Source organism: Chelonia mydas, chromosome 1, assembly GCF_015237465.2.
Source record: "Chelonia mydas isolate rCheMyd1 chromosome 1, rCheMyd1.pri.v2, whole genome shotgun sequence".
NCBI classification, from domain to species: domain Eukaryota; kingdom Metazoa; phylum Chordata; order Testudines; family Cheloniidae; genus Chelonia; species Chelonia mydas.
Window position 1 is genome coordinate 339,099,398 of NC_057849.1, and position 17,850 is coordinate 339,117,247.

Sequence of the window (17,850 nt, forward strand, 5' to 3'; positions counted from 1 at the left end):
TCTATATCGGTCAATCCACAACGGGGCTGCCTACACTCCCTTACACCAGGGTCGTTTAGCATTACACAGGGTCTGCTCCTGCTCCCACTGAAGCTAAAGGCAAATGTCCCACTGTCTTTAAAGGAAGCAGGGTTTGGCCCTTAGCTAGATGCTCAGGAGTCCCAGCTGCCTGCTCAGGATCTTACAACAAGCAGGATGCAGATGGGTGTCTGCTCTCCTTGTCTATCTCTCTTCAACCCCTTCCCCACTACATGGGGACCTTTCCCAATGGGTTGGAGTCACAATACCCAGCTATCTCATCAAAGTGGCAGCCCTTACATTGAATTTCCTTGAGCCTCACCTTGGCTTCTCTTCTGTGATTGCCATCAGGAGCCCATTACTGCCAGCTCTGCCTTTGCCATCAGGATACTTGTCCCATTAGGAACGGGACAGTGGCCAACCAACCAACTCATTTCACACAAGCCACTGACAAAATGCTCACAGCTTTCCATCAGTGCTGACCCTGGGCTAGATCTGAACTGATGACCTAAAAGATGAAAGGACCTTGGGCCCTTTAATAATCCTCCAAGTCCTCCACAGCCCCTTAGAGAGCTTCACAGTTCAATAAACGCCTCCTTGGGTTGCACTGGCAGCCTTGGTTCGAATGTTCAGGTAGCATGGTCTTGAATCCCTGAACTCCTAGTTTGTTTTCTGTCCAAACTCTTCTGCAAAATGAGGTGACAGGCCGTACAGCCTCTGCACCAGGTGAATTCCATTACTTGGAAATACAAGGATTCTTGAATAATTACATCTTGCTCTGGCACTTGGCACAAGAAACGTTACCCAACTAAAGAGGCCTCTGATTCCTCGGAGGACAACAGCATCTGCTCCCCAGCCTCTGTGCAACAGCTAAATGCAAAGCAGATGGGGGCCAGAAGGGGGAGGGGATGTCTTAAAGTCACACACAGAATGTAATCGAAATTTGGCCACTAACTCACAGACATTTATAAGTTCAGCATTCTGGTTTTTTCTCAGCGAGGGAGGGTGAAGTGTATAAATGTCTATAAACTTAAGGCACCTTTATATTTTGGAGGGTAGTTAAATTGAGCTGCAGGTTGCATGTGATTGTTAAAGTTCCCATGGCCCTTTTACAAGAGCAGGAGTGTTAATCTTGGTGTCCTGGCCAAATTATTTTGACTGTAAATTCCCATGTAGTGTTTCATAGCTCCAGGATTCACTAGATACGGGATTCTTCTTCACTTCCTGTCCTGATCTACTGAGCAGTGCTGCAGTCACCCCAGAGGCAGCTGCTTTTCAGTGGTCACTGTATGTTGTTTGCAAAGGGCTTTGGGATCTTCTAAATGAAAGGTGCAATATCAATGTAAGATATTAATAAGATTATAATACAGTTATTTATGTGTCACTCCAAGAGTGTAGGAAAAGCATAAATTCAGTTAATAAACCATCAAATAATAAAATAACAAGTAAGATTGCTATAGCATCTTTCACCTCAAAGGATCTCACAGATGTTTACAAAGAGTACCACTAAAATGAAGCCACCGCAGGGTGTGATCAACTTGCACCTATCACGCTGCACAACTCCGGGGACCCGAAACTTTGATCAAGGACACCTGGGCAAAGCCTAGCTCTTGTGAAAAATCCTGAGAGAGGAGTTCTTGCTAAGGTGTTTCCCCTACAAAGTGAACAGCACAGGGCTCCTTTGATTGATAGTGGACACATGATGGATTGAGCTGACCCTGATGATAATGGACGCTGTCGATTTCATCCCTAGCAAGGGATGTCGGAAGCGGTCCTGATGCAGCATGCTGGTTATTTACCATCCTGCCACCCATGGCAAGATCTCACAGGAGAGTGAGAATGCATAGCAGTATGTCCGTGTCTCAGGTTTGCCTGCAGCAAGCTCCCTTTAATTTTACAGCAGCCACATTGATGTCCAAACTCGAGGTGGCTACCTGGCTTCACATTTGACAATGGAAACAAAACAGCCTTTTGCTGACTCAATCAAAAGGTGCAATTCGAGTTAGGCATCTGACCAGCTCGGGATTTTCAGGATAAGGCAGGGAGGCTCCTTCTTTCTCTACCACAGCATCACCTAGAACTGAGCCTTGGAGGAAGCAGTCAGCCCTTTTTACCTGCTGGTTGGGCCCTGATTGGCTTCTGGTAGCTCCCAGCCCTTCTGGCTGCTGGAGGACCAATTCTCACTGGTTCTACCTGCAACTGATCCTGGGTGGGCTTTCCTTAGGCCATTCTTGGAGGTCTAAATTCGTTTCTTTGAGTGGGGTGTGCCACAGCACGGGGCAACAAATGCCCAGTCCAGCCCATCACAGTCCACTCCAGCGAAAAGGTCCTCAGGGTGGGGATGGGAATGGATGTTCTCCCTTAAACTGTGAATAGGGTTGGGAGAGATTAGACACACAGGTACTCTCATAATGGGACAGAGCAATGACTGTCCAGTCCCTGAGGGTGACTAATGCCACCTGTTTTGGAGGAAGATATCAGCTCCCAGTAACGCCCATTGTGTGATGCTGTATCAGCACTTGGATAGTACCTGTGATGTGCGCCCTAGGGAGATGTCAAGCTGTTTTAACTTTGTTGCCTTTGAATTTCATGGGGCATCCTCTCCTTGTGGTGTTAGAAAAACTCCCTCTGGACCAGTCGTTCTATGATATGCCTTGATCACATCACCTCTCGCTTTTTTCTTTCCCAGACCAGTCATGCTGGAGGGACAAGGGGAGAACAACCCCTTCATTTGGGGGTAGCTCTTCAAAGACCAGGGCAGGGGCTCCCAAACGCTCTGCTTTGGGAATGTAACCCATCTCTGCAGGAAATCCAAACCAAATGCAGAAAGGGAACCATTACACCAGTCACCTCCCTGTACTTGCAAAGGCCAAAACCATAGTTCTCAGGGCCCAAAAACTCAGAGAGACAAGCCCTGGGGCTTGGAGCTAACTCTAGACAATGAACTTCCTCCATGCATTGCAACTGTGGGGTGAACCGTCCACTCCCTAGTGGGAAAGCCGGAGATGCCCCTAATGAGTCTCTGAGCATCCCCCATAACCAAATTCACAGCTATTAAAAACACGTCACAGACTGTGAAATCTGGTCTTCCCCCATGAAATCTGTTGTTTTCTGTACTTTTATCTTATACTATATAGATTTCATGGGGGAGACGAGCGTTTCTTAAACTGCGGGTGCCAACCCAAAAGGCGGTCATGGGGGGTGGATCACAAGGTTACTGTACGGGGGTCATGGTATTGCCACCCTTACTTCTGCACTGCATTCAGAGCTGGGTGGCCGGAGAGCGGCGGCTGGTGGCCAGGCACCCAGCTCTGAAGGCAGCGCCCCACCACCACCAGCACAGAAGTAAGGGTGCAATACCATACCAGGCCACCCTTTACTTCTGTGCTGCTGCCTTCCGAGCTGGGTCGCTGGAGACTGGTGGCTGCTGGTCAAGGGCCCAGTTCTGCAGGCAGCACAGAATTAGCCGTGGCAATACCACGACCCCCTACAATAACCTTGTGAGCCCCGAGAGCCCCTTTTGGGTTGGGACCTCTACAGTTACAAAACTGTGACATTTCAGATTTAGATATCTGAAATCATGAAATTTATGAGTTTTAAAATGTATGCCATGTAACTGACCAAAGTGGACCGTGAATTTGGTAGGGCCCTACCCATAACGCCCTGGGCTGGTGGACATCTCCTTTGCCCCTTTCATGTAGGCTGTGGGATCCAATGGGGGTTTCTCCAGGGTCCCATGATCCCCCAGCATACAAATGGCCAGATTCAGTCCCACTCAGCAGACCGAACCCCATGTATGCCTGGAGGGATTCTGCCGGGGGAGAGCAGCTTTAAACTCCAGCGGGGTTGCCAAAGGGACCCTCTGGAGGAAGCTGATCAGTAGATGAGCATCCCCTGCCTGGCCTGGTTCCACCCCTTCCAGGACTGGCTCCACCCATGTATTGGTTGCATGGGACAACTCCAGTCCCCATGCAAGGGCAGAGCTTGCTAGCAGCTTGTGCCTGGGGACTTTCCATTGCAGCCGTGGGTGACGCAGACCCCAGGACCGTAGTTCTCACAGTGGTCCAGTGAGGCACATTCCTTAGATCCGGGAGGGGGAGGTTCCTGGTGGCTTGCACTGCTTTGTTGGGCTGTGTGCTTCATGGAGACTGTGATACTCACACCAACGCATGAGCAGCCAGCCCCCAGCCATTCACAACCTGTCCCCAAGCCCTGCAGAGAACCGCCAGACAGCTCCTGAGACGAGACATTTCTGCCCTCCCTTGTCGCCTGTCCTGCTTTACCCAGGCCTCTCCTGTGAGGTCGCTGGAAGAGCTGAGGGAAGGCTTTGCAGCTGATAGAAAGTCCCCACTGTGTAACGCCACACTGTGACAGGTGACGACTCTGCTGAGAGGGAGCAAACGGGGCACCAATTATGGAGGCAGCATGGTCTAATGGACAGAGCACAGGGCCAGGTGTCTGGAGACCTGGGCTCTAACCCCAGCCCTACCATTGAGCTGCTGGGTGACCTTGGGCATATCATGTCTTTGTGCCTCTGGTTCCCTTCCTGTCCCTTATCTGCTTACATCGCAAGCTCTTCGGGCACATGCTGATCCCATACTGTGTGTATATGCAGCGCCCTGCTCTCAGTTGGGACTTCTAGGTAAATTATAATCACATCTTGGGGACATTTATACTGAACTGCACTGAGGCCTGGACACATCTGTGCTGTGACATGGAGACAACTGCACCCAGAGGACAGCAGTGGGGGAGTGCCAACCCTTCCTCTCCTGCTCTTCGCTCCGGGTTAGCGATGGCAGGGTGGGGCTGGAAGGAGGCATTCAGTGGCAGTGCTTGGCAGAAATCAATGTGGGAGGTAATCCCCAAAGAGGAGAGACATGGGAGAGCCCTTTCATGCCTCATTAGTGGCTTATTTCCCTCCGACGGGCCTTAACCCAGTGCTGCTTGGAGCGTTTTTCTCCCAACAGGGTACGGTGTCAATCAATGTTAAGGGATTAGGCTATTAGTGCGAGAGCCGTCGCAGTGCGCAGGGACCGCAAAGTGTGCACACGCCGCTCGGAGACCGACACGCGCTCGACCCTTATCGGACACCCCACCACACACACCCTAATTACAAAATTCTCTCAACAGCTTCAAAGGGACTTCGGGGCCTTTGCTCCTCTGCATTATTTGTGTCAATTTGTGTTATTTGTGCCGAGACAGGAGACGAATCATTGTTCATTCCCAGCAGAGGAAGGCAGGGAGGTGGTGCAGGGCGAGGGGCTTCACATCTAGTGTCTTAGCACCCTCAACTCCCAGTGAAGGCAATGGGCCCTCAGCACCTTGCAGACTGGGACCTTAATGGTTCTAAGATACGGAACAACCTAGGTGAGCTTTATAAAAGGATTGTAAAGCAGGCAGAGGTTCACTCCCATGTGATTAAGACACATAACACCAGCTGGCTCTATTAGAGACAGCACTCGCAGTGCTGTTTATCTGAATGTACAGGAATTAGAGTTTGGAGAGATGCTCATCGTCGACTGTGATGCAACTTATTTTCGAGCTGAGCATCTGACCAGTAAAAATCTGTCCTCCCTTTGGCTCTCTCTGACTGATTGATTCCTTAGGTACCTGCTGCCTCCAGGGGGTATTCACATCAGTAGACAGAACATTACACAATGCCTAGACATTGCCTTCCTCTACAGCATGTGGGTGCAGGTCACTTGCTGGGATTATCTGGGTGTTTCTCACTTAACCACTTCCCTGTCATTGCAGGGACCTCAAGCACCTGGTGCACCTTGGTCCCTCTTATTCTCTGCCTGTGGCACGTCATAGGTCAGTCTCCTGTGAGCAGTAATTCTTTGTTCTCATTTCGGTTGTTGGGGGTGGTGTTGGTGGCCTGTCATACACAAGAGGTCAAACTAGATGATCTGGTGGGTCCTTCTGGCCTTGAACTCTAGGACTCTGTGACATCACTTTCTAGATAGACCGGCAGGACTTTGCTGCCAGGTATGGGCAACCTGGTTTGGAGCTGAACCAGCCCCAAGCAGTGTAACCTAGTCAGCGAGGCACATGCGTGAGGGTCAGAAATTCCTGACGGCAATACTGACTCCCTAAGTTCACTTCTCCTGATTCTGTTTTCAGTAATTATTTAAATAAATATATGAATAATAAAACATTATATATAAAAAACCTCATCCTTCCCAAACCCTAGACTGGCACCTCATGGCCAATTGCTACAAACAGCCATTTCCAAGTCTCACATACCAGGGACCCTGGGTGTGTTGGGTGGATTAAGATCGTATAGCCACACCCTGGCACACGCCAAACTCCGTGATTGCTATCCAGATGTAGTGCAAAACTCTTCAGCGGGGACCAGCTGACTTAGGGAGAGGAGGGATCGGGATTTGCTTCGATGGCATTTCTATCACATTAACAGAAATCTAAAGCAGTTCTTTCTTTGTTTCTTTTTTTAAAACAACTCAAAACCAACATCTATTTATGGGGGAAAAACAACCCAGTTGAAACAAGAGAGAGACCACAAGGAAGGAAAGCCTCACTTGTATTCTGCTTCTTTTTAATCTCCATTACCGTAGTCGATCTCTGTAAATCGGGTAAGATTCCTATCGGGATATATTTGCTTGCTCTTGAGATGTAAGAGGGAAAGTTGATTAACATCAAACAACACACAAGTGAATGGAAGAGAGCTTTGTTCAGGCTGATGCATAATTACTACCCCTTCTCACTGGCTGCTTTATATCCACCAGCCGTAAAAGATTGGAGGGATTTCCTTGGTGAAAAGGATGGCTCTTTCTTTCTGGGTCTGTATTTTTCTCTCCCTTTCCATGTTTCTCCAAGTGAGATCTAGGCCCCATGACGCTAAGTGTGGACAAGCACGTACTGAGACAGTCCCTGCCCTGAACAGTTTACAGTCTAAACAGGCAAGACAGACAAAGAGCAGGGAAAAGGAGGAATTATTGTTTTATACACGTGCAATGGAGGCACAGACAGATTAAGGGACTGAGCCATTGCCACACATGGAGTTGGGGCCTGACCCTGGGCTCTCCTGAGTCCCTGACCAAGTCCTTGACCACAAGAATATCCTTCCTCTTATCTTACACCCCTCACCACATTAGGAAAGCAATTAATCTCTCTCTCTTTCCTATTTCCTCGCCCTCTCTTGCCCCCAACCCCTTTTCTCTGAACATCAAAGGGTAGCTTAAGGAGTTTGGGGTGGGTTTCTCCTTGCATTCCCACTGCACTTGGGATGCACACACAGGGAAATATCAAGTGAAAGTAGGGAGGTGGTATTAACTCTGTATACAGCACTAGAGATAACATTATTGGAGTCCTGGTTTTGGTTCCCACACTTCAAAAAGGGTGAAGACCAATTGGAAAAGGTTCAGAAAAGAGCTATGAGAATGATTTGAGGTCTGGAATCTTTCTAGTGGAGAGACATAAGAAGTTCAGTCTACTTAGTTTATCCAAGAGAAGGTCAAGGGGGGACTTGGTCCTGGTCTGCAAGTATGTACGCAGGGAAGAGATTTCTGAGAGTTGACAGCTCTTTTGTCTAACAGAAAAAGGCAGAACAAGATCCAAGGGGTGGAAGCTGAAGCTAGACAAATTCAGGCTACAAATAGGCACAATTTTCTTAACAGTGTGTGTAACTAGCCATTGAAACAACTTACCTAGGGACTTAAGTCTTTAAATCAAGACTGGAAAAAAGAGATGCTCTGACTCATGTCATGGGCTTGATGCAGGAACTGTGGCTCAGATTTTCTCTGGCCTGTGTTTTGCAGGCAGTCAGGTTAGATGAGGCCTTAAAGGCTATGAATTTTAGACTGATGTGGGGGAGTTCTGTAGTTTACTGGGGGAAAAAGTCTGGCTTTCCTTTTGAGAAACTGTGATAGAGCTTTATACTGAGTTTCTGCAATGCAAACCTTGATGCTAAACTCCTCAGCAGGGTAAATGGGAAGTGACTTTTCATGTGGAATACCTTTAAGAATGGATGTGAAGGATGCTTCTGGGAGGAAGGGGCCACAATACTGAGATGCCGTGTGAACCGGCTCTACAACAGGATGGCTTTTGTAGAAGCTAGGGATGGAAAAGACCTACTAGCTCATCCAGTCTATCTCAACACTGGCCAATACAGGGTCATTCTCTTTGCTTTCTCCAGTCTAAAGCAATGGGGCTTGTCCCATGTTCCTTGGGAGACTGTTCCACAGGTGAATAGGTCCTCCAGTCACTAAGTTATACTCGATATGCAGCCTCAGTATTCCCCACTCCATTTCATACTGTTTATCCTAGTTAGGAGCCGATATACAATAGTCACTGTTAAAAGCCAACACCTGGCCGCAGTTAACAGCACTGTGAAACTACTGCAGTATTACACTCAGAATAGAAAAACAACTGCAGTAAGGGATATAAACCTCATGCTTCAGGCCATAACCCAATCACTCTCAGGGGTCAGGAAGAAACTCTCCCTTGGGGTAGGTAAATCCATAGCTACCTTCTGTAGGGTTTTGGTACATTCCTCTGAAGCAGCTGGTATGGGACAACATCAGAGACAGTATACTGGGCTAGATGGAACTTGGGTCTGATCCATTATGGCAATTCTGATGTGTTCCTGCGAAATAACTGTGGTATCTCAGAAATCACAGTACGGCAACTTAGAGCAACTACTGGATATTTCATGGACGTTCTGGAGATGATAATGACCAACCATCTTTGGAAAAGTTATCAGAATTTTTCCCGGCCTCAACAATGCTTCTGTTCAGGGCTGGCTTGAGTTTTAGATTCCATATTCCAGGATGTTCTTATTTGCTTTGAATCAGCTGCTTCTCCTGTCCTTAACCCTTTAATTCCTATGCACCACTTAGGCACCACATTGGGAGCTGCTCAAAGATCAAAGGTGTCGCTGATCTCTGGGTGTGTCTACATCAGGGAAATGACCTGCTACTGACCATGGATGTTAAAGAGGGGGTCACCCCAGCTTCTGCTCAATGGCTTGACAGCACCAGTCTGCTGAAATTCTTTGCTCACACACAGCTGATCTTCCTGGAGAGGCCTGCAGCTCCCCACCTGTCCTCATCCATCCCCATGCCTGCCCTCTTCACTTCCCCAGCCCTGACATCACATAGCTTCTCCCATTGCACAGCTGCTGGGCAGAGCTGCAGCTCCCATGTCAGCCACCTGGCTTGCCCCCTCCCTCGGTCTCCCACCGCCACATGCGTTGTCCCTGGGCACTGCTGTCCTCCAGTTCCATACCCCCATTTCCCCTGAAGTAGCTCGCCTCCTCTACTGCTCCTGTCCTGCCCCATTGCTCCATCTCCCCCACCAGCTGCCACTGCCCTTTATCTCCACTAACTATGCCAGAGTGGCTGCTCTGCCCCGCTCCCACTCTACCCCTCACCAGGGCCTCACGCCCACTCCACCCCTTCCCGCCCCACTCTGCTCCCTCCCCACGCACCCGCTGCTCACTCCTCTCTGTCCCTGAGGACCCACCCACCACTTGCACCTCTCTGCCTCCTCCTCTGAACACCTCCCACCTGCCGCTCACGCCTTTCTGCCCCCTGCTGCCTTAAGGACGAGTGACGGGGGGATGGGGTGGAGAGGAGCAAGCAGCAGGGGCCACAAGGGAAGAGGTGGAGCGGGGGGAATGGGAAGGGGCACAGCACGGGTGGGGCCACAGGGGAAGAGGTGGAGTGAGGGTGGGAAGAGGAGCAGCATAGGCGGGGCCACGGGGAAGAGGCAGAGCGGGGGGAGGAAGAGGCAAAGCGAGGGTGGAAAGAGGAGCAGCATGGACAGGCCACAGGGGAAGAGGGGGAGCAGGGGTGGGAAGAGGCACAGCATGGATGGGGCCACCGGGGAAGAGGTGGAGTGAGGGTGGGAAGAGGCACAGCATGGACGGGGCCACAGGGGAAGAGGTGGAGTGAGGGTGGGAAGAGGCGCAGCACGGGCAGAGCCACGGAGGAAGAGGCGGAGCGGGGGAGGGAAGAGACGCAGCATGGGCGGAGCCACGGGGGAAGAGGCGGAGCGGGGGAGGGAAGAGACGCAGCATGGGCGGAGCCACGGGGGAAGAGGCGGAGCGGGGGAGGGAAGAGACGCAGCATGGGCGGAGCCACGGGGGAAGAGGTGGAGCGAGGGCGGGAAGAAGTGCAGCATGGACGGGGCCACGGGGGAAGAGGCAGAGCGAGGGCGGGAAGAGGCGCCGTATGCGCGAGGCCATGGGGAAGAGGCGGAGTGGGGGAGGGAAGAGGTGCCGTATGGGCGAGGCCACATCAGAAGAGGTGGAGTGGGGGGGGAGGGACGAGAAGCAGCATGGGCGGGGCGACAGAGGAAGGGGTGGAGCAGGGGCGGGGCCACAGGGGAAGAGGCAGAGCAGGGGAGGGAAGAGGCTCAGCATGGGCAGGGCCGTAGGGGTGGAGAGAAGAGGCGCAGCACGGGCGGGGCCACAGAGGACGAGACAGAGCAGGGGCGGGAAGAGGCACAGCATGGGCGGGGCCGTGGGGTGGAGGGAAGAGGCGCAACATGGGCAGGGCCACAGAGAACGAGGCAGAGCAGGGAAGGGAAGAGACACAGCACGGGCGGGCCTCGGCGGAAGAGGAGGAGCGTGGGTGGGAAGAGGAGGAGCGGGGGCGGGAAGAGGAGAAGTGGGGACAGGAAGAGGCACAGCACAGGCAGGGCCTCGGTGAAAGAGGAGGAGCGGGGGTAGGAAGAGGGCAGGAAGAGGTGGAGCGTGGGCGGGAAGAGGTGGAGCGTGGGCGGGAAGAGGAGAAGTGGGGGCGGGAAGAGGAGAAGCGGGGGCGGGAAGAGGAGAAGCGGGGGCGGGGCTGTGGGGGGTGGAGGGAAGAGGCGTAGCATGGGCGGGGCCACAGAGGACTAGGCAGAGCAGGGGAGGGAAGAGGCACAGCACGGGCGTGGCCTTGGCGGAAGAGGAGGAGCATGGGCAGGAAGAGGAGGAGTGGGGGTGGGAAGGGCCACGGGGGAAGAGGCAAAGCGGGGGAGGGAAGAGGCACAGCACGGGCGGGGCCTCGACAGAAGAGGAGGAGTGGGGGCAGGAAGAGGTGGAGCGTGGACAGGAAGAGGTGGAGCGGGGGCGGGAAGAGGCACCGCGTGGGTGGGGCCATGGGGGAAGAGGCAGAGCGCGGGGGTGGGAAGAGGTGCTGCGTGGGCGGGGCCACAGAGGACGAGGCAGAACAAGGGAGGGAAGAGGCACAGCACGGGCGGGGCCTCGGCGGAAGAGGAGGAGCGGGGGCGGGAAGAGGAGAAGCGGGGGAGGGAAGAGGCGGGGCCACAGAGGAAGAGGCGGAGCTAGGGCAGGGCCTTGGGGAGGAGTGTGGGCGGGGCCTCAGTCCGTGGATGCAGAGCACCCTCCTATTTTTCGCCATGGCGGCTTGAGCCCTGGAGCGCCCACGGCGTCAGCTCCTGTGGCCTCATCGTACAGGAGATCTGGAACTCTGACCCTCTCCTCTTCTCCCTGGCATCACTCGTTGCACGAACTGTAAACTAGCCAGGCAGTAACTGGGCTGTCACTACGTTACCGGGGACACATCTCCATTCCCCGTTGCAAACCCTGCACACCAGTCATAGTCCTCCTCTGGAGCCGGAGCGGGCAGGAGGGGATGAGGTGTGCGGCACAAACACACATGCACAGATGGAGAGAGGAAGAGGAATTGCCCCCTCTCCATACGTCCTAAGCAAATGAAACACGCGGAGCTGCGAGGCGGTGGGGACTTCACACGGGGAAGGCCGCAGCAGGAGCCTCTGCACTCTTGGCTGCCCAGTGCGGGAGCAAGCTGGGCCCGGGACTGGGGAGGAGCGTCGGTCGGATGGCAGAGAGGAGAGTGGAGGAGAGAAGCTGCGGCCAGGCAGAGGAGGCAGGACGGAGGGCACTGCTGCTACCTATTAACCGCAGTTTCAGCGTCAGCGAATTGCCAGCGTCCTGGGGCGGAGCACTGCAAGATCCTCTGGCAGAAGCACCACAGAAGTCAGGGGCAGGTTGCTCCGAGGGAGGGTTGGCTGAAGGCTGCAGGGGCAGGAAGGTCCCGGGCGAGAGCAAGAGAGGGAGAAGGACTTGGTGGCTCGGCTGAGGAAGGGCAGGGAGGAGCTGGTAGGCAGGGCAGATGGGTGAAAAGCAGCCCTGCGCCTAGGGGTGGAGGGCTGTTTTTGGAGGTCAGAGCAGTGGAGGTGGAGGGTAGGGAAGAAGGCCGGTGGAAGCTCAGAGGGAGGGCTGAAAGGCCCCCCAGAGGTTTGAGATGCCAGGGCAGTGCTGCAGTGGGTTCAGAGGTGTGTAGGAAGCTGTGAGCCTGGCTGTGGGGGATGGACACGGTGAGACACAAAAAGCATATTGCGAGCTCCATTTGCAAGCTCATTCTGCCGTGCTGTGAGCACAGGCCGCCCGCGGTGTTCTCTTTGCAGGAACCTGAGCATTGCGGTTTGGGGATGGCTGTTAGTGTAACCTCGGCCTTTGTGGAGTTGGTGCCCAAAGAACGCGCCCATCGGACTGGCAGCAGATGGAGAGTACCACTGAGGCTTACTGAGCATACATCATCCTGAACCAACATCAGTGTGGTCACTTGCCCTGGTCTGGAGCTCAGATCTCACGCCCTCACTCGGCTCCACAAATGCCGCCCACCCCTCCCCCACGGTCTGTCTCCTCCCACCTTGTTCCCTTTATTCTCTTCACACACACATGGCCCTGTATGAGTCACAGCCAGGCCCACACACCATCTGCCAGCTCTCCCTGCACACCATGCCTCCCAACCCTTGCCTTAGGAGATGTTGGTCCAGCAAGGCTGTGTCCCTCTGGCAGTACAAATGTCAATTGTCCAACTGGCAGCGGCCTGGCCACTGATCCTTCTGGAAGACACTTTCCCCAGCAGATCCCAGGGGCTCCTGTAGGCTCCGCTGCGCTGAGCACTCACCAGTGTCTTGTAGTCAATCTGCTGCCGGATGAGCTTGTCCTCGCTCAGCGAATAGCGGGCTTCCCCAGTGATGGAGTCAATGGGGCCCTTTTCCATCTGCTGTTTGATGGCGCAGAAGAGGGAGAACAGCGGCTCGCCAGCGCATTCCTGCCCGGAGACAAGAGGGAGGGAAACCGGGTGATGTCCGATGCCGCAGATCATTGGTTCCTACCTGCCAGCTTCCCAGGCCAGGAGCTCAGTTCCACCAGGCCTCACCCACCACCCAGCACAAGCCCAGCCCTAAAGGGGGGACCGTCTCCTGCTGGGCTTTGGTACTGCACTGCTGGCTTTGGCCCAGGGTGACTCTAGGCTGCACCCTCTCTGCTCCCGCCCACTCGCCTCTTCTCTCCTTCCTTTCCATTCCCCATCCTCTCACCCCTTTCCCATTCATTCCCACCCTCCTCCGACTGCTGCTCTCTCCCTGACACTTCTATCCATCTCCTTCGTTTTCCAATTTCAAACCGCTCCTCCCTTCCCCTTCGCACCCTCCGCTCCCTTCCATCTCCTCTCCTCCGCAATCTCTTCCCCCCCTTCCCTGCACTGCTTCCCCTCCTTTCCCTCTACCATCCCCTCCCTCACCTCTACCTTCTCTGCACTGCTTCCTCTCCCTCCCCTCTACCTTCCCCTCCACCTTCCCTGCACTGCTTCCCCTCCTTTCCCTCTACCATCCCCTCCCTCACCTCTACCTTCTCTGCACTGCTTCCTCTCCCTCCCCTCTACCTTCCCCTCCACCTTCCCTGCACTGCTTCCCCTCCTTTCCCTCTACCATCCCCTCCCTCACCTCTACCTTCCCTGCACTGCTTCCTCTCCCTCCCCTCTACCTTCCCCTCCACCTTCCCTGCACTGCTTCCCCTCCTTTCCCTCTACCATCCCCTCCCTCACCTCTACCTTCTCTGCACTGCTTCCTCTCCCTCCCCTCTACCTTCCCCTCCACCTTCCCTGCACTGCTTCCCCTCCTTTCCCTCTACCATCCCCTCCCTCACCTCTACCTTCTCTGCACTGCTTCCTCTCCCTCCCCTCTACCTTCCCCTCCACCTTCCCTGCACTGCTTCCCCTCCTTTCCCTCTACCATCCCCTCCCTCACCTCTACCTTCTCTGCACTGCTTCCTCTCTCTCCCCTCTACCTTCCCCTCCCTCCCCTCTACCTTCCCTGCACTGCTTCCCCTCCCTCCCCTCTACCATCCCTGCACTGCTTCCCCTCCCTCCCCTCTACCTTCCCCTCCACCTTCCCTGCACTGCTGCCCCTCCTTTCCCTCTACCATCCCCTCCCTCACCTCTACCTTCTCTGCACTGCTTCCTCTCCCTCCCCTCTACCTTCCCCTCCCTCCCCTATACCTTCCCTGCACTGCTTCCTCTCCCTCCCCTCTACCTTCCCCCCCTCCCCTATACCTTCCCTGCACTGCTTCCCCTCCCTCCCCTCTACCTTCCCTGCACTGCTTCCCCTCCTTTCCCTCTACCATCCCTCCCTCACCTCTACCTTCCCTGCACTGCTTCCCCTTCCTCCCCTCTACCTTCCCTGCACTGCTTCCCCTCCCTCCCCTCTACCTTCCCTGCACTGCTTCCCCTCCCTCCCCTCTACCTTCCCCTCCCTCACCTCTACCTTCCCTGCACTGCTTCCCCTCCCTCCCCTCTACCTTCCCCTCCCTCCCCTATACCTTCCCTGCACTGCTTCCCCTCCCTCCCCTCTACCTTCCCCTCCCTCCCCTCTACCTTCCCTGCACTGCTTCCCCTCCCTCCCCTCTACCTTCCCTGCACTGCTTCCCCTCCCTCCCCTCTACCATCCCTGCACTGCTTCCCCTCCCTCCCCTCTACCTTCCCTGCACTGCTTCCCCTCCCTCCCCTCTACCTTCCCTGCACTGCTTCCCCTCCCTTCCCTCTACCTTCCCCTCCACCTTCCCTGCACCGCTGCCCCTCTGCTCTAGCAGTCTGTCCCAAATCAATGAGCTAGATCACCATCCGCTAGTGTAAATCCTGGAGAAAACAAGTTAATAATCCAAAGCAAAGTGGCCCCTTTCTCACCTCCTACACCTGTCTGCCGCTTAATTAGCTAATCTGCCTGCCCTATATTGCTCCCATGTGCTGTCTAGTGCCCTTATCAGGCTGGTGTTTAGGCTAAGGCAGGAAGACAAGAAGCTGAGGTGGGGGAAAATGTATCTTATAAAAAAAGAGCTTTAGTGAGTCACCGCCTTTGAGCCGCTCTTTTCATCTGAAAATGGGAGTTTGGTACTAGGAGCTACTGAAATTGCCTTCCAGGGACCTTCCAGACCTTCCCGCTAGGAGAGTTTGTGCATCGGGGGCGGCTGGCTGGCTCAGGGGAATGGCACTGGGATACAGAGCCTTTTGCCTCCAGCTGGTCAGTCCCCATCCTGCCCAGGAGTGGCTGGAAGGATGAGGAATCTGACGTGTGCTGGAAAGCTCAGGTCCATGTCTGAAGTTCAAGTGGGTTCTGTCTCTAGGGTGGTGGCCCAGGTGAGGCACAGGGGGGTCTCAGAAGGCAACATCATAATGAGCACCTCTGCCGGCAGTCTCAGCATGGGAATCAAGGCTACAATACCATCTCCTCCTCCCTAGTGACTTCAGGGCTGGTGTCTTGGACACTGAATGCCTTGACCACCTACAGAGCACACAAGGTTCCACTGCATCAGCCCTACTCGGGAGGAAACCCTGTTAGGGGTGGGACTGAAATTCATACTCCATGGCCCTCTCGTTCCTGACAACTCTGCAGGCGAGGGTGCCAGTGACATGGACAGAGAACCAGACTGAGAACCGCCAACTCCTCCCACCTAGACCAGCTGTCAGGAACGGCTTTCTGTCTGTGCTGTGCTCAGGACTAGAAGGAGAGGCTCCAGGCTATCATGGCTGCAGCACGCTCCCCTCCTGCCCTTTGGAAGGGTCTAAGCCCAGGGTGAAGAAGGTCTGGCGAGGAGCCTGGTATGAGAGTTACCAAACAAGCCATGGTGGCTGCTCTTTGGCCCAGATTAAGGCAAAGTGCCGAGACAGACAATCTTCTCCTGCCTTTGAAAACCAGGATACAGTAAGGTCTTCTCGTCACCAGCCACTGGATCCAAAAGGTCCCGCCAGTGAGGATAAGGGTCTGGTGGGGTCACAGCTGCCCTCTGAACGGGCTGTGATATCACACAGCCTGAGCTTTCTGCTGCAATGTGCTCCTTCCCCTGCTCACTGGGTCCCCGTCCTTGCAGAAACACCCCTCAGGGACCCATCTCGTGTACCCTGCCGACAAAGAGAAAACCTGCCAGCCAGCTGCTCTGAGCAGCGTTCCCTCCTCCTGACCTCTTCTTGGTCTCACGCAGCCCTCACGCCTTCCTACTGCCCCTTTCCCGCAGCATTCAGAAATAAGTGCCTTGCCGCAGGGCCTTTCCTTTCTCACGTGTCTGGAAAGTGCCCAGCACAGACTGGTCACCCCCACCACCAAAGCATCCATGAGTGATGTGGTCTAATGCCCAGGTGGGCCACCTCCTCTCACCTTGAGGAACTTGTACAGCAGGAAGGTGAACCAATTAGTGAGCATCTTCTCTGCCACAGACTCCGTCCTACAATCGCCCCCGGAAGCAAAAAGAGAATGGGAGATGGTTAGTCGTGCTGATCAGACTGAAGGAGCTTACTGCTGAGTGTAAGAGGTGTCTGAGCAAGTCAGGGCCAAGCACAGGAGAGCACAGGGATGAAAGCAGCTTGCCATCCCCTTACTGAAACAAAGTGCAGGGCATTGGTTATTACTGGGATGAGCAAACCAGACTGGACTAAATGAAAAGCAACTGGAATCTTTTCCCACCCACCAAAATGACCGCAAATCCAGGTTTGGAAAAGCCTGGATTAACTTCTCTCCCACCACACGCCATGCCCTGCACTCTCTGGCTTGGATTGAAATTGCCTGAATACTGTGTGAGATATCACACACACAAGGATATCCTGGAAATGTCCAACTGGGAGGGCTCCAGGGGCCTAGTGCCCCCTGTGTGTAGCTCCAGGAAAGTCACTGTCTGGGTTGTCCATAAGATTCTGATTACCCATCAGGAAGAAGGAGAGTCTGTGAGACTTTGGGCAAGTCACTTAGCCACTCTGTGCTTCCCCAGCTGTACAGTGGGGCTCATAGCACCACCCTTCCTCCTGGGGCCTTTGAGGAGAAACACATTAAAGATTGTGAAGTGCTCAGACACTGCGGTGATGGGGGCCAAATAAATCTCTACGATGGATCCAAACCAGTGGAGGAAATTCACCTGTCGCTGATTATCAGGGCAGCTGGATCTGTTGACTGTGTTGCGGCCAATAAAAGGCCTCTTCAGAATTGTGAGGCAAGTCCTGGGGCTCTCACTCTGTTACTAGTCGGTCCATATGCAAGCAGAACCCATGCTGACTCTTCAGTGGGAGCTCTGCCGGGGTACGGACTGAGTCAAAATCTCAGCGCCAGATTCTGACGCCAGTTAGACCGGCATGAACCCAGAATAACTCCAGCACGGTCAGTGACACTCAGCTGGGTCTTTCTGTCCATTGTTTGGACACACAAGTTTGCTGAACCAACAAAATTTCCTTGTCTCTCTTGATGTGGCCTCTTTGCTCTTGGTGTTCCTCATTGCCCCACGACAGTTTCCTTTGATTTCTAGCTAGTTTTGCTTCCTGCTTTTCATGCCTAAGCAAGGCACGGGGGGTCTGGATGGCAAACACAGCAGTGGAGTGGGTTTGCGTTTTTGTTCCTGTGTCTTTGTATTCTGGGAGCAGCCTCCATTCAAACCAGAGCCCCATTGTACTAAATGCTGTGCAAACACACATTAAAGATCTCCCTTCCCTGAAGAGCCTGTTTTAGATTTAACATTGTCCCCATTCGAATGTCTCCGTTCCCATGAATACCTCTAGCCTTGCCAGGGGGTGGTGA

The 17,850-nt window shown here is 54.0% G+C and overlaps 1 protein-coding gene across 1 annotated transcript in view; it reads right to left on the minus strand.

The window, feature by feature from the left end:
* PLXNA4 (plexin A4) overlaps nt 1-17,850 on the minus strand; it is a 582,073-nt gene that overhangs the window by 56,985 nt on the left and 507,238 nt on the right. The window contains exons 22-23 of the mRNA XM_037889370.2: nt 16,447-16,513; nt 12,924-13,070 (exon numbers count right to left, since the gene is read on the minus strand). Of these exons, the coding sequence (XP_037745298.1) occupies nt 12,924-13,070; nt 16,447-16,513 (214 nt within the window). The remainder of the gene's footprint in view (nt 1-12,923; nt 13,071-16,446; nt 16,514-17,850) is intronic.